The sequence below is a fragment of the Ursus maritimus genome, unplaced genomic scaffold (assembly GCF_017311325.1).
Source record: "Ursus maritimus isolate PB19 unplaced genomic scaffold, ASM1731132v1 scaffold_18, whole genome shotgun sequence".
NCBI classification, from domain to species: domain Eukaryota; kingdom Metazoa; phylum Chordata; class Mammalia; order Carnivora; family Ursidae; genus Ursus; species Ursus maritimus.
The window spans coordinates 38,489,304-38,511,545 of NW_024424230.1; the positions used below are offsets into that span (position 1 = coordinate 38,489,304).

At 41.3% G+C, this 22,242-nt stretch overlaps 1 protein-coding gene across 1 annotated transcript in view; it reads left to right on the forward strand.

Moving 5' to 3' along the window:
- The window catches only part of KLHL14 (kelch like family member 14), a 97,749-nt gene that overhangs the window by 66,802 nt on the left and 8,705 nt on the right, over positions 1-22,242 (forward strand). The window contains exons 3-4 of the mRNA XM_040632609.1: positions 8,335-8,424; positions 15,949-16,027. Coding sequence (XP_040488543.1) covers positions 8,335-8,424; positions 15,949-16,027 — 169 coding nt within the window. The remainder of the gene's footprint in view (positions 1-8,334; positions 8,425-15,948; positions 16,028-22,242) is intronic.

Here is a 22,242-nt window from a genome sequence, read left to right on the forward strand (position 1 = left end):
AGATTTTATTTATTTATTAGAGAGAGAGTGTGTCTGAGCAGGGGGAGGGGCAGTGGGAGAGGGAGAAGCAGACTCCCCAGCTGAGCAGGGAGCCCAATGTGGGGCTCGATCCCAGGACCCTGGGATCATGACCTGAACTGAAGGCAGATGCTTAACCAACTGAGTCAGCCAGACACCCCGATTCACTAATATTTCTAACTAATGTATTAGGTCTAAGAGCTCAGGCTAGTGCCCGAGTCTGACCCAGCACTATGTATTGGGCACCGCGCGAGGCATAAAGCTATAAAGATGACACAGTCCGGCCTCAAGGAGCTCACAGATCTCTTCGTGGTAACAAACATAAGACAGGCAATCGTAGTATACTGTCGTGATTTGGCAAGTGTACAATAAAGGCATGAATTTAGTACCACAGTTGCACAAGAGAGGAAGTATCAAAGCAATACTCATTGTCAGGAAAACTCTCCCTTAGACACAATCTTGAACTGTAAGAAATAAGCTCTCTTGGCTCATGCACAGCGTCCAACACCTAATACATATGCACTTTTTTCAGATTTACGTATCACGAATTCACTTCAAAAATTTTGTCTCCAGTGGGACTATGGGAACCTGGCTCCGTGTGCTCAGAACAAGTTGGGGATGCGGGAGAAAGTGTTGGTAACCTTTGGGTTAATTCAGAACTTCAGCCAACTCACCACTGGATTCAGACCATGTACATTTCTTACAGGGCTTAATTTTTTCCAGACTAATTGTCCTTAGTGATCCAGTCATCCCCAAATATACAAACTACTATTGGTAGTTTGCAGAGAGAGTACAATCCAAATATGACAGAAAAAAAAGTAAAAAAAGAAAGGCCTTTTCTGTGGATTATTTATTCAACAGCATCTATCAAGCCCCTGCTTCATGTAAAATGTTTTATTATGCATCTGTTTCTACCTCCAGGGAATCACTGGCCAAGTTGCTAGGTCTTTGCAGAAAGACTAGAGGGTAGTATTAAACTAACTAGGAAATTTTTAGTTATTTTGTTTCTCAATTACACTTACTGTAAAGTTGAAGAAATTGTTCTAAAAATTCCCCGATGATCCTATGGCAAGGACTGCACATTCAGTAGTACTGAAGTGGGGCATCTTTCTTTCAGGTTATATTTGTTCTCAACAACACATAAATGCTATTTGAATAATTGCCTCAATGAGTAAATATTTCACAAATATACATTCTAGCAACATCATTCTTCCAAAATACCATTTTTATTTTGCCAGTCTAGATAATTCCATAGAAAAGAACACTTCAAAAACAGAAATCGCATAATTATAGGTAACATAAATTTTGATATCATGAAATCGAAAACCCAACAGAAAAAATATCTGAAAGACCGATTTCGGGGCACCTGGCTGGCTCGGTCAGTACAGCATGAGACTTTTGATTTCAGGGTTGTAAGTTCAAGCCCCACATGGGATGTAGAGGTCACTTAAAAATAAAGTCTTTTATAAAAAAGACCTCTAGCATAATTCTGTCTGTGCCCATTTATATTTTAACTCGAACCCAATCGTTCACCTACCATATCGGCAAACAAATGTAAAGAGGGGTGCAGTGTGACAACATCTAACAAAATCTACAATGCAGCCATCCTTGGGCCCAGAACTTTCCTTTGGAGGAATCATTCCTAAAGATGAACTCCCAGGTGTGCACATCATGTGCCTCCAAGGACACAACAGAGCACCGCTGGTAGCAACAACCTTCCACAATCCATCCCTGCTGTTCATCCCTAGCTTTGCTTCCTGATCGGGCGGGCGTCCGTCATCTCCCGTCCAGACCACAAGAGGGGGGCTCTGCATGGTCTCCCTCTTTCCCCTTTCTCCCTCCCCCATCTATGGGAGCCAGAGTAATGCTTTTAAAACAGAGATCAGATTACATCATTCAGCCACCTAAAACCCCTCCAATGCCTTTCCATCATGCTAAGAATGAAATGCACTCCACTCACCTTGGCCTATGAAGACCCTCTACCCAGCCTCTGCCCGCCTCCTGACTTCATCCCGTGACTCTGGCCTGACCTTCAGCGTTCCAGACACACAGGCCGCTCTGGGCTTCTCAGGCACATCCGGTTCATTTGTGTTTCAGGGTCTCTCTGCGTGGACTCCTTGCCCCCGTTTCATAGCGGTGCCTCCCTCTAACCCTTCAGACTCTATCTTAAATGCCATTCCCTGGCCACCCCGGCTACAGCAGTAACCAGGCGCTCACTCCGTAACACATCATCCCATTTTCTCTCTCCTTACATCATCTATTTTCATTTGGCCGTGTTCCTGTTCATCATGTGTCTGTTTACATACTTCTCTCCCCTGTAATGTAAGCTCTATGAGAGCTTAGTTCCCTGCCGCATTATCGGCAACCAGAAAAGTGTCTGCACGTAATGAGCTTGAATAAATGCTTGCTGAATGAATTCAGAATGGAACACAGTATAGGACCCACATACAGAACACCGTGCAGCCGTTAAAAATTAAAAAATGAGGTAGTGGACAATCCAAGTGGTGTCTTCTGACCAAGCCTGCACCCTTGCACCTGCCCTGCCCTTGGCCTCCCCCTAGACCTCATCTCAGATCTCGCTGTGCTGGTCTTCCTGCCGTTCTCGATTCATTCCACGCATGTGCCTCAAGGCCTTTGTCCTTGTTATCCCTACACCTCTCCCTTGCATGGTTCCCTGGCTCACTCGTTCAGCTTGAGAGGACTCAAAATTCTACTCACAAATGCCTTCCCCGACCACTAGCTACCCCCCCCCGCCCCCATCACTCTCTCTCTCTTCTGACCCTCCGGTACTTTTCTTCATTGCACCTGTCATTGAAGACAAAAGTGCCTACTTGTGTACATGTGTGCTATGTCCTTCCCCTGACTAGAACGTTCCTCGATGCTCCTTTCTGCCATGACCTCCCCAGCAGGTAGAACACTGCCTGGCACAGAGTAACAGTTGAACAAATATTTGACTGGCAGAGAAAGAGTAAGTGAATGCATCCCCGAGCACAAAGAAAGCAAGATACTAAACAGTAAGCCCACAGTAGGCCGCGGCCATTTGTATTAAAGGAAAGGACTTCTATATATAAAGTCTTTGAGAGGGAAATCCAAGAACATGCTAATGGTGATAGCGTCTAAGGTAGGAACTGAGAAGCTGAGGCGCAGGGATAGGAGGAAAACTTACTGGTCCTGCATAGCTTTACTTTCAATAAGATTGCATTTTTACCATGGGCATTATTTAAAAAAAAAAAAAATTAAGAGGGGCGCCTGGGTGGCACAGCGGTTAAGCGCCTGCCTTCGGCTCAGGGCGTGATCCCGGCGTTATGGGATCGAGCCCCACATCAGGCTCCTCTGCTATGAGCCTGCTTCTTCCTCTCCCACTTCCCCTGCTTGTGTTCCCTCTCTTGCTGGCTGTCTCTATCTCTGTCAAATAAATAAATAAAAAATCTTAAAAAAATCAAATAAAATAAAATAAATTAAGAATTATCTCATATTTGACAGTTTTGCAAGCTTATGTGTTTGAAGCCAATAGAAAACCAAGGCCCTCAAAAGCATTACAGCAAGATGGTAAGCATTCAACAACCGTTTATTTAGCAATCCTATAAACTTAGCATAGCCCTATTCGGTCTCTTCTTTGGATGTTCCTGAAAATGTGTGGTTGGAAAGGATACCTATACTTTCTGCTGGAAGAGATGCATATTCCTTAGACATATATGGGAGGAAACAGGGTAATGTGGATCTCTAACAGAGTAAGACCTACATGAATACAACAAGCCCCCGCACGTTTCGTATGGCAGGAAAAGCGCCTCTGTACCCAAGATACTTTGAATCTGATTACAAGGTCAAAATATAACCTCGGTGTTTGTTTTTTTTAAATAAAAACTATCCGCCAATAGACTCTACCCATCCTTAACTGGCTGATTTTTTCAGTATTTTTCTGAACACTGGCTCTGTCAACCATACCTTATTTTAAGAAAACCAACTATTGGAATATCTGCATTTATTAAAAAATTATAGGGGTGCCCTTGCTCTAATTAAGGATTCCTTTCAATATGAAAATAATAAACTTTTAAAATATGATTCAATACAAAAAATTACACAGAAATTTCAAGAGCACCCTCATTGAACACACAGGTACTCAGTAATTACTTGCTGGCTGGATGAACATACCTATTGAAAATCAGTAGAGTGAAATGGACAAGAGCGTGGGTTGGGATCCGGTTATCCCTGTGTTCGGATTCTCTCTCTGCCATTCATTAGCTGAGCGTGACCTTCAACAAGTGACTTGACCTCTCAAGGCCTCAGTATTCCTTATAGAAATAAAGCGAATGAGTAATGCCTACCTTGAAGTGAGTTGTATTAAGTGAAAGATGTAGGTAAATAAAAAACTGGTCTATTTTATCACCTATTGCATATTATCATGTATTACAATATATCAGCTATGATTTCATTTACTTAATTTCTCCTTGCCTGAATGGAAACAAATGAATGGCAAGAAAAAACACGAGTGTTGTTCTATTTTCAGGGCTATAATATAGACACTAGACACGAATACAAGTACGTATTTAATTTCTCTACCTGTATCTGTAGCACCTGAAAGTGTCTGGCACGTGGTAAATGTTCGGTAAATGGTGGTCAGTAGTATGAAAAGGACCACAAAATACTCTGAGGGTTTGACTCTCCTTTGTCATATCCACGAAAACCAGTTTTGTGCATAACACTCTAGGACACTTTATTGCACTGGCACAGGGAGGGGTAAAAGAATTTGTGTAACTGAGATTTCTTTTTGTGGCCTTACACTTAGGAGAAAACAATGAACAGGCATATAAATAATTGTGGCCGCTTGTAGCAATGGCTCACATCTCTTGAGTGCGTGATGGATTAGTCATTCTGCAGAGTAAATACTGTGACTTAATATCCTGGCCAAGTTTATTTTATAGTGTTACTTGCTTCCCACTTTCTTAATTAAAAATACTAAATGTAAATGTTTTATTTAATGTCCCAGACTAGAATAGAATATCAGGTGTTTGGGGCTGGAAAGGGAAACATGGTACAAACTGCTTCCGATTCAGAGACTAAATGAATGTGTTCCCTCAGGTGACCAAAGGTTTCTTCTTTTTCAATTTTCTGGCTTCCCCCCACCCTTTTCTTTCTGGAACTTATAGTTTGTTTAGTAAAGTGTAGAATTCTCACAAAGGGCCTTATAAACACGTGTTATGAGATTTTAAATCTGATTTGAAAGTGCCTCTCTCCTACTCCCTCTGAGTAAAGTGACCTTTTTAAATGGAGGGAAGTGGGTTTAGATGACAGTCATGATAAATGCGGTCATGTTCACTCAATAAAATAAGGCCCAGTGCATTTGAGGATAAATCAGTGAAATGTACAGCCCCACCTGTCTGTCTCCATCATTCATTTCCACTGTCACTTTCACAGTGGCTGATGGATCACAGTTGCTGTAAAATTAGACAGCCTTTAATCTCATTTCATCCTGATTAGCTTCTCTTTACCCTTTCCCTCTAACTCACTGACTGACACGCTAAAAACTCGCACTGGGCTGTATATGAGCTTGAGTACAAACTTCTCCTCCACTACCTGCCTGGGAGGGCAAGGCCGGCGTGCCCCTCTCGAGAAATCTAGAAAGGGTCAGGCGCGTATACCTTGTTATTTAAAAGGTAATCAATACGTGCCGTACCTAGTGCCCTTTAAACAGATGTTTGTACCCGCTCACTGCCCGATTTATTTTGTTTTGCTTCAGGTTTAATCAGAAGTCAAATTAGGTCTTTTGCAAAACTCGAACATTGATTTAATATAGATTTTTTTTCTAATAAATTTGGAACGTTTCACATTCAGAATAATTTCAAAGAGTTATTTGTGTGTATTTATAGCCTCTCGATTCACGGTAATAATTTAGAAAAGACAATAATTCAGGAATGAGAATACTAAAAAACTCAGCCAAGAAATATAGCATATAAGGTTTAAAAACAAGAGTAAAAAATGGGAATGCCTTCAAGTAGCCTTTACATTAGGACTTCAAAGAGCTTCTGTCTTATTTTGAAGGTTTTGATAGTTTAGTGCAATCGTTTCATTTGTTTGCATAAAGCATAACAATAGGGGTAATCAAATGAAAAAGAGGCTTAAGAATAAATCATGTATTATTTCCTTCGCTTAATTTCTGCTTGCCTGAATGGGAGCAAATAAATGGCAAGAACAAAACGCAAGTGTTGTTATATTTTCAGAGATTGCGCTTTATTATCAAACTGGACTTCTAGTTAAAAAGATGATAATATAGGTTTTCATTATTTATAAGGCTTGGGCCCTGGGCTGGCCAAGAATTTAAATATCGAAAGAGTGGCAGTCATAACGTAAGTCAGTTATCATCCAGGGCCTCTGTTCTCACGCTCACATCCCACGTGAATAGAGGCACGTAGATGACAATCGATGCCGTGAGCTTACACTGCCCAGATGACACCATGATGACCCGAGTAGCACCGGGCTGTTCACAACAGGCACAGTACACATAACGTCTGAGTAGCATCGTCTTCTGTTTGCTATTTTGGAACTAGCATCCTAATCTAAACAATAATGATTAATTTTTTTTTTTTAATGTTCAAAACCTATACCATCTTAGCTGGTCAGCAAACTCAACATATATTCTGCCCCAGTGGATTCTGAGAAACTATATGGTAGCTTTGCAGAGCTGTATTGTTAAAAAGCGTTTTCCAAAGAGATAACTGAGGGTGGAGGGGCAAAGGGACATCCCCAAAATGACCCCCTAAGTCAGTGACCTAATTAATGGACCACAGAAATCCACATCCAATGTCCACATCATCACAGAAATCAGGGGTTTCTGTACCAAGGCCTCCTGACATTACAGATGGAAGTTCAAAAACAATGAATATTCATAGTAAAAAATAACTAACTAATAAAATAAACCCAAACTCCTAAAATCCTTTAGTAAGAAGCTTAAATGATCTGATTTGCTCTTTTCAGAAGCCGTGTTATAGATTTCAAGGCTATGCCTGTTCCTTATTCATCGTATTTACATATCTTAGCCAGCATAAGTGCATCCTGAGAAAAATAAAAGATAGGAAAAGCAAAATGAAATGAGAGATCTATCTCATCCAAAATAAGTTGGGTATAAGATAGGCTCTCTCTCTTTTGGCATTGGCAAAAGAGCACAAAGTAAGAGCTGGCCCTGACTCATATTGATTTCCCACTGCACTGGTTTCTTAAGTGCTCTGTTGATCCGTGTCAAGCAATAAGTTCCCTGCCTGAACATGCACATCGCCTCCCCATTTGTCCTCACCTAGATTTAAGGTGCCCATATGATGAGCTGAACAAGGACATCATTTTTCCTACTGGTGTCACTGGGTCCAAACCACCGCATGTGATATGATAACTAATTCTGTGTGAGTTTACATTTGCCATATGATATGATAATAGCAGAGACCAGCACTGCACTGCACACGGGGTGACAGGGCTGTCCTCGTCTCACTGTGCGTGTCCCCGAAAGAAAATGTAAATGAGAACAGACAAATACAGAGAAACCTGGCTTTGGTGGGTTTCTGAAGAACACGCCCTCCTCGCAGCCACCACATTGGGGCCAGCGGCGGGGGCGGAGGGGAGGGGTGTGGTGGGGGGGCGCGAGACCAAGAGAGTGGATATTTGTGATGTTCCTGACAGTTTTTATCTTTGTTCCAGAAGAGCTCCTAAGCAGATAGATAGAAAATGTGTGATTGTGCTGCTAATGACATTGTACAGGAGATTAAGCGTATACATTTGGAGAAGGCATTAAATCAGCAGGACCTTAATTTAAAAACTTAAAACTGTATGGAAATTCAGCTTGCTCATTGCTGTGGAATAGAAAGCTCCCAAGCACCCCGAGTCTGTTTATGGAAAGATTGCCAGCAAACCAAGTCTGGGCAGAGCATCTTCATGGCTCCAAGTGTATGCAGGGTTATTTCTTCCAAGAAGTAACCCCAGCCCTGACCATTTGGGAGTTTCAGTCCTTGCTTTAGAATGCAATCCCCATCATCAGGCAGGTAAGGAGAACTTAAGAATTGAAAGCAGCATGACAGGTTGTTCTTGACTAATTTGCGGAATAACATTATGTAAAATTAGTCAAAAGGGGTTGGGTTTGAAATTGCTGGGAACACACAGCTGAGCCACTGTGGATGGGTGGGTGCCCCGCTCTGCTGCTTATGCGCTCTTCTTCCTTCCGACTTACTCTCACATTTTATGCCCTTTCGTGGAAGCAAATAACCAGTGAGCCACGGTATCGAGTCCTAAGATGGAGAATTTCATGCGTCTTTTTCTCCCCCCCCTTAATTCCAGTTATGCCGTACAACAGCGCCCACCACTGCGTCGTGGAGGTAGAAAACTTCTTGTTTGTGCTGGGTGGAGAGGACCAATGGAACCCCAATGGTAACTATTGAACTCAACAAGTATGTGTGTTGTGGAAGGCGCCGGTAGCAGCCCGTTTCGTATTTACTGTGGAAAATATATTTCTGTGCACAGGGACAAATGAAACAGTCGGTAAATTGGGCTGACAATTGGAGGGAGGGTCAACCATTGAGCTGGCGGAGGGCGTACGCAGCAGAGCATTCGCTCATTGACTGTCTGGGGATTTGGCTTCGCAGCGATGCCCCAGCCCCTCTCCTTATCCATCCCCTGAGGACCGCCGCGAGCAGAAGCACAGACTCCCTAGAGGCAGGTAGCAAGCTGCAGCTATTAAGAATTCTCACCACCTTCTCCCCCCACTTTTCTCCCGTTTTATCAGTGCAACAATGCAGTTTCCGTAAATAAGCTTTATCTGCGGTCATAACTCATAAGCCTAGTTGAGGTTCTTTTGCAGCTTTCGTCACTTGAGACCCATTCAGGTGGCTGCACCTTTTGCAAGGGCTCCTTTCGAAGACGATCCACCATCCTCCCTGTTGATGTGCTTACTGCATTAATTTATCGCAACGAGAAATTGAACCTTTTAACACACTTCCCAAGCCAACACAGGGAGAACACCGTGCCTTGCCGAATACACAAAGGTATCAAGGTATTTTTGGAAGGCTTGCACATGAAGGAGGACTTGCGGTTGTAGCCTTCTGTGTAACAGAGATCATTATGACCGAGAAACCATAAAACAGCTTGCAGGTACACATTTTTACTTTAAAACCCCAGAACATCCAAGTGAAATTACATATTCTGCATATATTTTATTGTGAATGCTCTCTTTCAGCATCTGCACCGAAGCAAATTATAGGAAATTGTTACATCTGTTCACTCTCGAAAATCTTCCAGGAAAACAACCCAGGCCACCCTCCACCAACACTTCTTCGAGGAGAACGGGACGTTCTCTCTCAAACCCTGCAGCTTTGCTGGTTCCTCTCTTTCAGCCTTCCAAAGGGGACAGTTTCTGAGCTTTGTAGAATCAGGTTTAGAACAGGAACAAAAGGGATATTTAGTATCTCTCCTCTAACGTATCTTTGCAATGACAGACTTGACGTGTCCCCAGAAAACGCTAGCAGATGTACAATCCACTGTAAACTCCCCATTTACTGTTTAACCTGTTCTCCCTCCGAAGTGATTTGAACTGAATAGAGCCTTTGTAAGTGAACGGTGCACAGCCATCAGGTTTACCTAAGCAAAAAATCTGCAGAAGAGTCTTTTTGAAGGCCAGATCAAAACTAACATGTGACAAGAGAAAGCTGCGAAGTCCTGTTTCTGGGGACTATGCTCTCTTAGCCCGCCTCCCCTCCCAGGTGGAGCAGGCCTCTGTGAAAATGCCAGGCTCGGTGCGATCACGTGGTGTTCACAAAACACTGTGAATTTCCCATTTCTCGGAGACAGACCTTTTCAGCAACACCGGAAACCTGCTCCCTGGGTTATGCCCCCTCCTCCTCAAAAGAACCTACATCTGCTTACTGTTCCGTGTCTTATCAAGCATAGCTGAGGGATTGGGTGGGGGAGGGTGGATAGGGAGGAGCGTAATGGACATATTCCTTCCTCTGGTCTAGAGAGTCGAGCTTTTATCTCTGAGCTAATTCCAACTCCCATAAAACTGTGCCATTGGACCTCACTGGTTTGCGTCCCCCCGCCCCTGAGAGGAACAGGAATTCAGTTGAAAGCCCTCAATGAATATGCTGCAAGAAAAGACTATAGGAAACAGCGTTGCATTTACTGCAGGACACCTGTCACTGTCACCTCTCAGCATGCCCCATGTGAAGACCTATGTGACAAATTCTTGCCAGACCGTAGCACTGAGGTATTGTGTGCTTTGGACAATTGCCACTGATGCATTTGTGTGATTTAACGTGTCTCCCCTCTTTTGCTTTAGCTACTATGAGGCTCAGAATTGAATTTTAGTAAAACTTTAATTATACGTGTACTCTCAATTTGGGCCTGGCAGCTCTTTTTCTACTAAACCCCCTTTTAGAGCTGTGGGAGTCCTACCTGCAAAGCTGCGTCATTCTGTCCCTGATGTGTTTGGTACGTGAAGTCATTTGTATAGGTCTGGGCAAATGCTGATGAACCATTGATTTGGCTCTCCTAAACAAAGGAGAATTGGTCACATCAGGAGGCAGGCAGGCCAGTCTTCTGTACCCCTGAGTCAATCACTCAGTCATTGGCTAAGGCCTTCCCCCAGCCCAGGGGGAGGGTGGGCAGGGACATGGCCTGTACAGCTGAGAGCAAGTCCGCAGAGAGGGAGCAGCATGCCATGAGCAACCTGGGGAACACAGCACCAGTGTGGTCAAAGTATCTGGGCTAGGTACCAAACACAGCTCTACCACAATCGCTTAGACAGATTCCAACCATCTGGTCAACCATAGCTGGCCCTTTTTTACCATGGACAGTAGTATTTATTGAGTACTAATTATTTCCCAGGACTTCACTATGCATTCACCTGCATATTTGACTTAATCCTTACAACCATCCTGGGAGGCCTGTTCCATGATTTTTCTAGTTTTACTATGAGGAGTCTAAGCCTGCAGAGGTGAAGGAACTTGCCAGGACACACAACTTGCACAAAGATGGGCTGATTCCACCCTAGATCTGTCTGCCTTGGTCTTTACCCATTGTATAACATTTCCCCCTCACACAGACATATGTATTTTGTTAGATACTAAATAACAGTCATGTTTTTGCCTTTGATCTTGTGAAATTAAGTCAGTATTGTATCACAGTGGAAAGTGGCTCTTATTCCCAAGGAACTCTTTATCACTTCTTATTTAGAAAACCATGCAGGAACTCAAGCATCTCAAAAATGTGGGATTTTCATATTATAATACCTTATGCAATTAAAAAGTAAGCAGTTAATACCAAAACTTATAAAGAATAGCAATCCTATGATAATATATAACCTTAATTTCATTGCTACCAGGGAGGAAAAATGAAAAATCCATGAATTCAAATGCTTTGGATATGTCCATTCCAAAGATGAACTCTTTTAAGTTAAGCTTCAGTTCTTATGAAAATGATGCCTGAGATGCATGTCTTTGAATGAAATACAAAATTGTAAATTTTAATACATGCTCATAAAACATGTATGTACTCATAAAATACAAATATAACCTCATTTATCTATTATCTTGATTACAAGACCGAAATTTGAAATCATAATGCATATTAGTCACTGGAAATTTAAACAGGATACATACATTGTTTTTCTAGTCAGCTATAGATATTAAATCCTATTAACTCCCTTCATGTCATCAGTGATAGGAATGCATTATAATATTCTAATACATATGCATATATTCTGTCACTGCCCCAGCTTACAGAAAACCAATTTATATTTGTCCCTTACTGATGATTGACTCCCAACAACACTGCCTGGAGGAGACTTCTTTTCCTTCCCCCTTCTTCCCTTTCACCAATGGCTGAAAACTGCCACCCCATGCTGCATTTTACCTATCACCTAAGGAAGGAATTGTCAACGATGGTGTCTGGTGACAGGGTATTGTCACAAAAAGAGAAGAAATTGGGAAAGAATTAGGAAAAGATGAGAAGAAATTCAAAGAGTGGAGTAATCCAAAATCCCATTGCATATGGCCAACCACTTTCAAGCTGCTGGTAGAGTCCCATTAGAAGCCACAAGGAAGGAACAAATAACTCCTTTTCAGCTCACCTTCCTTTCGCCACCACGCTCATTTCTTCTGAGGTTCATTATCCCCTCCACATATCCTTTGCCAACTCCAGAATGCCTTCCTTCTTTTTCTCTCCCCAGTCCTCTGTCCTCACCGCTCTTTCACACCATTGACCCTGCCCCCGGAAACTCTTTCTTCATCTTCTATCCGTATCCCACCAGTCCCTGTTAGCCTTTTCCCTAAGTGAAGGCCACTACCAATACAACCAAAGCAAACATTGTTCATTTCTACCAGAAGGCACTCTGCCCCATTCCTGAAAGGAGGCAGATGTCTTCCTCCAAATGGAAATTCTAAACCAAACTTCACAGAGAAACATTCTAACATATGGCAGGTATGCTCTACACTCCTATTACCAGCCTTCACCTTCATAAAACTTATGTGCTTGAAACTTTATCAAGAATATTTTTTTTCTGGAGTGAAATGATTGCAAATTCTACAAAAACTCCCTTATAAACCGACTCTAGATGTAACCCTTCCTTGAGCTGGAACCTCCTTTTGTGGAATCCAAATCTTTTGGGTCATTCTCACTCTTGGAACTCTTTCTGTATACCCCCAAATAAAATTTAACTTACCACCCAATCACACCATCCAGACCCTTTCACAAGGTCCTTGGAACTCCTGGTATCACATCCACAAAATCCCCAGAACCCTTAAACTCCCTTCTGAATGGTCACTTCCATTCTTTTCTAGTCAAAACCTGGCACTCTTCTGAGAGTACTGTTTTCCCAGCCACCCCCTCTAATGGGCACTGGGTTCTGCTCCCCCACCTCACCCAGAACTTCATATTATTGGAGGCAGGTGTCTTCCTACTATGTCGTTATTGTCACTCCACAACCTTAAAACCCACCACTTTAAAGGATGTCAGGTTTTATCACCCATTGCCCCTTCATGTGGCCGCTATCTACTCATCCTGGAGATGCCACCTCCTTTGCTCTACCCTACCACCTTCTCACTGTCTATCATCTTCTGATGTCCTTACTTCCCTCCTCACTGGCCTTATGTCGCTCATCCCTGAAATCACATTAGCACATATACCTACAGCCCTTGCGTCCATCTGTCCTTCCATTATACCTGCCTGGTAAAGCCCTGGCCCTGGTTAAACCTAACACTCTTCACCCTCCTCCCTGTACCTGAATGACTACATGTGGATGGAGAAAACCGGCTACTGATGAGCCATACTGGCTACTAGCCAACCCCACTAGGTTTCCCTCCCACCCTCCAAGTTAGCTATCTCATGCTTTCTCTCTCCTCACATGCCTCTTTCTCCAAAACCTCCCTCCTCACTCTCAGCTGATGGCCTTGCTTCATAGTTCATTGAGAATAGAAGCAATCAGAAGACACAATCTTCATCTTGCCACTAAGATGTCTAATGCCAAGTCTAGTGCCATTTACCTCCGTTGCTACCCGTATATTTTCTCTTCCCTCCTATTATTGTTCCTGCTCCAATCTAAGGCCTATTTCTCATTTCCTCTTGCCTGCTCAAGTACTTTCCAGTACTTCTGGACTTAAAAACACAACCAAAGGACCAAACAAAACCTTGTCTTGATGCTGCATCCTCCAGCTATCATCTTCTTCTTTTTATGGCAAAAGTCCTAAGAGGCATTGCCTTCCTCTTGCATCTGTTTTCTTAGATCTTCGTCTCTCTTGGGGAGTCCCCTACCTGTCCACTGAATCACCACTTGTCAAGCCCACCACCAGCCTCCATGTTGCCAAATCCTCTGGTCAGTTTTCAGTTGTTCACTCGTCTTTTTGAAGCACTCTTTGACATGGCTTCCAAAATATCATGCTTTCCCTCCTATTTCTGACAATTCCTTTCCTTTGCTGGTTTTTCTTTTTGTATTCTAAGGCTCAGTCCCAGGACCCATCATCTTCCATGTCCATACCCTCTGCCTAATTTCATTTTATTTTATGATTTTAAATAATATCTCTAGGCCAAAGACTCTAAAGTTTGCATCTGCATCTTCATTTAGCCAGTGGCCTACCACACACTTCCACTTTGAGATCCTGTGGGCCTCTCAAGGTTAAGTCCAAAACAGAACTAATGGTTTCTCTTCCCAACCCCCAAACTGCTCTTGCCTGGTCTCCCCTACTTCAGCAAATTTTATGACCTTCCATCTAGTTAACTCAGGCTAAAACTCTGGCAGCCATCCTTAATTACTTATTTTTTCTCATACCAATATTCAGTGTATTTGAAAATGTTATCTGCTGTGTCCATAGAATAGTTCCCAAACTTGGCCGTATCTTAATGTCCCCACCTTCATCCAAGCCACCATCAGCTCTTGCCTTGACTGTTATAATGGCTTCCTGACAGCTCCCTTGCTCCCAGAGTGGCCCCCTTCAGTCTGTTCTTCATACAACAGCCAGAGTGATATTGTAAGAGAGAAATTAGGTCATGTTCCTCATTTATTCAAAACCTTCCAGTGACTTCCTACTGTTCTTAGAAGGAACAATCCTATACCTGTCCACGAGGCGCATGGTATTTGGACCTCATTATGCCTCTGACTTCTGTCCAAGTCACCCCAGCATTTTGCTGGTTTTGAACTCATGGCCAACCCCAGGGACTTTCTACCCACTGGCCCACTATGCGAGAGGCTCATTCTGCAGATATTTGCATGGCTGGCAGAAGACTTCTATAGGCAGGAAATGATCCTTTTTAAATTAACCTCCCCCCATTAATCCCTGCTTTATTTTTCTTTATAGCATTCATCTCTATTTGAAAATATATATTTCTTTATTCATTTACAAGAACTGGGACTTTTCCTTTCTTGTTTACCAATATATTCTCAGAATCTAGAACACATAAGACATATAATAAATACTGAAAATATATGTATGCAATTAATAATTGTGTTGGATATACACGCCTGTGTGAGCATGTGCACACATACTGCACACACACACACACACACACACACACTCCTATCTGTTTATTCCTGCGGCGAAGTTTGATACCTGTATTTTAATGTTTAGTTACACATATATGAACAGAAACAGACTTTCAGAGTTAAAACTTCAAGTGCTTTAGAAAACCGTCACCTCAGGTGCTACACAGAAAATGGAAGGCACTCTTTTGCTTCCATTTCTTGCTTTGGTGTCAATTTGTATGAAAAATAAGATTCATTTTAATGCCTTGGAGGCATTGCTGTGCTTCCAAGGCTCAACAGAGGGGATAAGCTGGTTCAACGGCTCTGAGGACTCCTGTTTCCCATGTCAGCACATGTCCCTGCAACCGTGCTTCCCCCAAACACACACACAGAACTAACGTGACATGCGTAGGCTAAACCCGATTTCCTAAAGCAAACTCTTATTCTAGTGATCGCTGTTATTTCCACGGGGAGAGAGCTGACTCAACCACTGCGAGGTTCCTGGATCATTAAAAAAAGGGCTCTCACCAGAGATATCACACAAGGTAGTCTCTGGAACTGATTATTTACAGACAATAACTTCATGCTTTTAAAACACAGAAATACCAAAACCCAGAAATTTGTCCCCTAATTGTGCGGCAAAACTGGTTTGATAAACATACTTGCTTTTATTCTCATGGCTGATATGGTTTTATGCTGACTCCTTCCAAAAAAGAAAAAAGAAAGAAAAGGAAAAATGGAGGGGAAGAGAAGAAAAAAGAGAAAATCGTTGAGCTGGCACATTTATTTTTCCCTGACTTACTGCTTCTCAGACTGTGTTAGGTAGTCCCTGCACTTAATTCGTCTGTGTGTTAACACCTGAGAACAGAGACATCCTATAAACACTATTAAATGTGCAAAACAACAAAGGAATCGAAGTTTTAAATGTCTCAAATATATTTTTACAGGAAAACACAGTACAAATTTTGTCAGCCGATATGATCCTCGATTTAATAGCTGGATACAACTTCCACCCATGCAAGAAAGGTAAGTGTTCATTTCTTATGTCTGAAATATTTGTAGCAGCTTTGCAGGAAGCATGGGTGCTGAATGGTTTTCTGTGATAAATTATGCTAAATGGAGTCAATGAAAGATATATGAGTCAAAATGCAAAGTTTGGCCTGGCCAATTTAGAGTAAGTACTTTGTTAACTCAATGGAGAAAAATAATAAAATAGGTCAATTTATTGGTCCTAATGAAGGAAGAAAAAAATTGTTGACTTGTCTTCCGTTATTACATTGCTTTGGTTTTTTGGCAATTGGAGCTAAAATAGCACTGCCTCTCCCACTTTTCTCAGTGATAATAGACTTAAATCCGATAAATGAAATATAAAACACCATTCTTACAATGGTATCCATTTTGAAGTGGAAATTGCAGTATTAAATTTTCAAGTCTCACTAACTCAAATCCTTGACATTTGCCCTCTCAACTATCCTCCCATCATACATTCAAGAACAGGTCCTTTGTTAGCTTTTAAAAAAATAGTTTTGCAAGCTGTCATCTCATTTTTGATGTATTTGGTGTTTATCTCACCCCCATCTCCTAGCTGCCAAGGGACAAGCAGCTACTACATTCACACAGATTTTGCCTCTCCTGCTGTTACCTACACGAGGCCACATCTTAACATGCACATGCCGATTCCCATTTGTGCTAAATTTTGAGCACTCAGGGCACCTGGGTGACTCAGTCAGTTAAGCATCTGCCTTCAGCTCAGGTCATGATCCCAGGGTCCTGAGATCCAGCCCCGCATCAGGGTCCCAAGCAGGGAGCCTGCTTCTCCCTCTCTCTCCGCCATTCCCCTGCACCCCTGCTTGTGCTGTCTGGCTCTGTCTGTCAAATAAATAAATAAAACCATTGAAAAAATATTAATAAATTTTGAGCTTTTGATTCTTTTCAAATAATACTTCAGCACCCTCTTGAGCCAAGTATCCAATATAATAGCAATAAGCTGCAACCTATTTCTTCTTCTGCTCTGAATTTTTGAAGCAATGATTTTCTTTCCTGTTTCCCTCATGACTCTTCACCTTAACATCTCTTTTATAAACACTCAATTAGATTACACTAAGATCAACTTAGATCCTTAATCATAAATTCCAAGTGAACAGGAAGTGTTCGGGTAATATCATTTATTCAAAAATGTGCATTACTGCGGCAAGGCAGTATGCGTCAATGCAAGGAGAAAACTCCGTGTCGAATGCTCTATTCCCTATAAATAGAGTAAAGCCCTCTTTAAGGAAACTAAAAATTATACATTGGAAATGATGAGGCACAATATAAGGACCACAGACACTTCTAGGACCGTGTAGCTCACAGGGACCTCGAGAAATGATCCTAGGTCAGTTAACAAAACTGACAAACTTCTCCGTCCCCCTCTGGTGCACACCCGTGTGCCTGGCAGCGTCCAGAGGCCTTTCTCCAGTGCGCCTTGGTTCTCTCCCTTTGGGGTTAGTTCTTGGTTGCCCTTACTGTGGCTGCATCACTTTACCCTTTAATCAAAACCATTCCAGAAAGTTTTATTTAAACAAATATTTTTAAAATAAATACCAGTAATAGGTTTGAAGTGGCAGCATCTCATCTCCACGGCCCCTTTGCTGGGGGCTGCACACCACGATAATTAACCTTCACGCCTTCGGTTTGGGAGGCATAACTCACGTCGCGGTCAATTATCTCACTGTAGAGCCCCTAAGGATGAGAAGTATTGCTGCAAAACCTAATTAGTAATTTTTTTAAATGTGTATTGTTTACTTGATATTCTATAATGACTTCCTCTGAGGCACTATGGCCTATCATGGCAGGGTCCTACTTAGACAATTTTTAGCAGCTCATTGACCTGATAAAAAGACCTGCCATGGTCTGTCGGCGCCCGGCAGCCACCGTTGACAGGATGGACTGTTTAACGTTTCTTTCTAAGTCATTATGGTATATCATGTCAGGTCCCTAGTAAGAGAAGTTTTTTTTTAGATTTAGAACAATCAACTCGATAGACCAAATAAAGAGCTCCTTACAGAGCTGAGTGGGAAAAGGCAGATCTCACAAATGCCCAGTCAATCTTCTAGCTCCAGATCTCCTATGGGTTGGTTGATCCAGGCAGCAATCCATAACTTAAAATGAAATTTTTCTGTCATTGCCAAGCCTCTATTCTAAGTATCAAGTAGGATCAGTGACCGGTGTGGCTTAATTGGTGATTAAACGAAGAAGAAAAATAAAGAAGAAAATATATGAGACACCCTTCAGATCCAAAAAGAAGTTTCTGGAAACATTTGAATGAGTTAATTCTGCATTGTATAGATCATGAATCAGGCTCACCAGAAGTTCTCCCACCTCCCTCCTTCCATTAGTGGCTACCAAACAGCTGAGAAGTGGTTATGCTGAGAAATTACCAAACTGAGAATAATAGAAACATGTTGAAAACCACCTCTGGGGTAACCCACTCTTCTTGCTGGCTGGACAGACTCCTAGGATATCTTATCTAATCATAGCTTCCCAAGGAGTGTTATAATAAAAGTGCAGAATACCCCCCCCCCCACCCAGTTCAACAGGGAGATGGGCACACTGCTTCTAGGTTTACTCAACTAACTGATGAATTGCATCCCTGCTACCTATGAACTGATTGCAGGAAAATATAAATTTAAAGGTAATGCTACTGAGTTGTTTTGGTCTCAGATGTAGGATTTGATTTTTTAGTGAAAAGAAGAGGTTAAAAATTGAAACTAGGATCAATAGAAATGCTTTGGTGACTTCACATTTTTTCCAGTAAAAATAGACATTTTGGGTATTATTCATATGGAAATCTTACCCCCTACCTAGTCTAGAAAAAAAAAAGATGAAAAAGAAAAAGCAGTTTGGAGAGCACCAACGATGAAGTTTATATTTCACAAAGTAAGAGAAGAGCTAGAAGCAAATACATAAAAAATTGTTTCCAAATTTAGAAATTTCATTTCTAGAATCCTTACAAGAAACAATGTGAAACAATATTCTGTTTGAAAAATCTGTTGCCGTTTTTAACCTGATGGTGAAAGTCAAGAATTCAAGCCGAGATAAGGTTGTAGTCATTCAGTCTCATGCTTTGGGAAATAAATTGACCACCCGAAGGGTCAGAAAGAACTAGTAAAGACCTGTACAACACGCAGGGTTCAAAGTATGTTTGTAGAAGTTGCTGGTAGTCTTTTTTAACTTATCACAATACATTGAATATTGCCTCTGGCGTTGGGCCAGGAAGGGCTGGAGGAGGGAGAAAGGAACAATTTGAAACACATAGTGTAATCCCATTTAAAAATCTTCAGTAATCTGGAATTTACTTTTCAAAAAAAAGCCCCAAATAGCCTAATCCTATGTTCTTTATGTGGGGAGGAGGGGCAGGGAACACTCCCAAGAAAGACCTGGTATGGTAAAATTTTAGCCTGGAGCAAATGTTCACAGTTGCTGACAGACCATTAACTATCCAGTCCTCCTATAATGCATTTCATGAATTCTCACTTTGGGCATGCAAGGGGGTAAGTCCGAGGCTCAGAATCTTCACTATTGGAATTTCTACATAAAAATACACTTTTTGTCAGGAAGTGAAACCTACTGATTTTTTTTCCCATTTAGATCCTAACAGTGACACTGTGTGGATAAAGCCAGGAGTACACATGAAGCATCAAATTAAGAAAATCTTGGCTAAAAAAAGAGCAAGTTCTGACAGGCTCACTCAATGTCACTGAGGAAGGAAGGAACCAGGACAGAAAAAGTGAGAGAACAATTTAGACTAGATGAAAGGAGTTCACACTACCATGAGGAGATCTTGCTCTTATTCCTCATTATCTAAACGTATTTAATGGAGAGTTTTTATACTTGTCATGACTAACAGGCATTTTCTCTTCTAGACCAGTATATAGCGCAGAGAAGAACGCAGCACCTTACAGCCTACGTAGTTCAAATTATTTAAGCATGGCCCCTTAGTAAAATTATTTCAGAGGCTCTAAGACTTGTTTTAGAATCATCATATGGAAGAGGGATAGTGACGTACTCTTGTGTCCACGGTGCAAAGAAATATCTGTGTTCCTTCGGTCTCTTCTTGTAGACATGTCAGTCTTTTCAATGAAACATTTTAACTCAGAAGGTAAAAGCACTTGTAAGACAACTGGGACCCATCATATTCAATGAGAGAACAACTGAAATCCGGCTGGAGAAGTAGAAGGAAGCAGTGGACATCTGTGGGCACTTAATTTTGCAACTGTTTTTAACCTAATGTTTATAACCTAATATTATATTTAACATATATTATATTTAAATGGGTTTTTACTTCTCTGTAATAGGAAATCCCAAAATGTTTAGATTAATGATTACTCTGATAATCTGATTAAAAGCTTCTTCCAAATAACTTTCTCCAAACAAACATTTTCTCCAAAAAGGCACATGTGCAAAACCTGTATATGCAACATTTTGTTATAATTGTATTGTAATTTCAGAGCTTCCTGGACCCCTCAGAAGACCCAGAGGGCCCAGTTCACAAGACTTACTCTAAGAAATCCCACACCTGCTCTTTATTTTCCTTCCTCCTTTCCCCATCATTGTTGTTCTTCATCATCCTTCTGAATTTTCCACAGCACATATTTCTTTCAAAAGCATCAAGAAAATACAGAAGAAAACAAACAGAGCCAGAATTTTGCTCTAAAATGATCACTGATGCTAACAGTTTCAGGACTATTAAAAAAAAACACTGAACTATATGATCCAGCAATCCCACTTCTGATTTTATATGCAAAGAAGACAAAATCAACATCTTGAAGGGGTATCTCTACTCCCATGTTCATTGCAGCATTATTCACAATAGCCAAGATATAGAAACAACCTAAGTGTCTATCAACAGATGAATAGATAAAGAAAAGGTGGCGTATATGTACAATGGAATCTTATTTAGCCATATAAAAAGGAAATACTGCCATTTATGACAACATGGATGAAATTGAAGGCCATTTTGCAAAGTGACAGAAGCCAAACAGAGAATGACACATATTGCATGGTATCACTTATATGTGGAATTTACAAAAAAAAAAAAAAGTCAAACTTACAGAAACAGAACAAATGGTTGTTGCTAGTTGCTAGGGGATGAGGGAAATGAGGAGAAGTTGGTCAAAGGTATACACTCTCAGTTAAAAGATGAAAAGGTTCCGAGTATCTAATGTGTAACACAATGACTGTAGTTAATATTGTACTGCACATCTGAAATTTGCTAAGAGAGTAAATCTTAAGTGTTCTCACCAAAAAAAAAGTGGCTCTGTGAGGTCATGGATGTGTCAATTCACTTAATTGTGGGAGTCCTTCCACAATGTATGCATATATCAAATCACTGCAGTTGAACTTGAAATATATTACAATTTTATTTGGCAATTATCCCTCAAGAAAGCTGGAAAAAATGAAAAAAAAAAAAAAACGGAATACATCACCATCTATAACATATACCATTACCCATATGGTAATAAATCACCTAACTAAACATGAAAGAATTTAACTGTCATTTAAAATATTACTAGGAAAAGTTTCCTTGCAAACATCTTGATGGCTGATTTTTTAAAACCGTTTTAGCTGGGTAATGTTAACTGATGGTTCCAAACCATGAACCAAACGCGGGACACTAGGACAGCACTTTACATATGTATTTGCAAATAACCCCGTAAGGAAGGTGCCATTAACACCCCCCTGTTACAGATGAGCAATCCGAGGCTGAGAGGGATTGAGTCACGTGTCAAAGGTCACACATCCAAGAAATCATGTAGCCAGGCGATCTGTTCCAGAGACTAAACTTAATCAAGCTGCTGTATACTGCTTCCCAGAGGTGGCGGCACTTTGTAAACACGACTTGGAAAATCTCCTGAAAAAAACCTCTAGGACTCTTGATCTTGCTAGTCACATTGCCCAAGAGTCTTGGCACTAATTTTTATGAAGACCGCACATTCATCAAACAAATTACATTCTCTGAGGGGCTGGCACTTACCAACTGAACTTATTCAGTATTGGACCACATGTTATCCCCATAAAGTATATTATTCCAGTAGCAGCAATGAGATAAAAGAAACAAAGGGTCAGGGACTTGCTCAACATATCAACGCAGTCATCCTAACTCCAAATTTTTGAGTCCCCTTTGAACATGTGTTCTCCCTCAGCTCTCATGTCTTACTAGTTCCCAGGTCTTACATCTTCCTTTAAAGAATCTGTGGCAT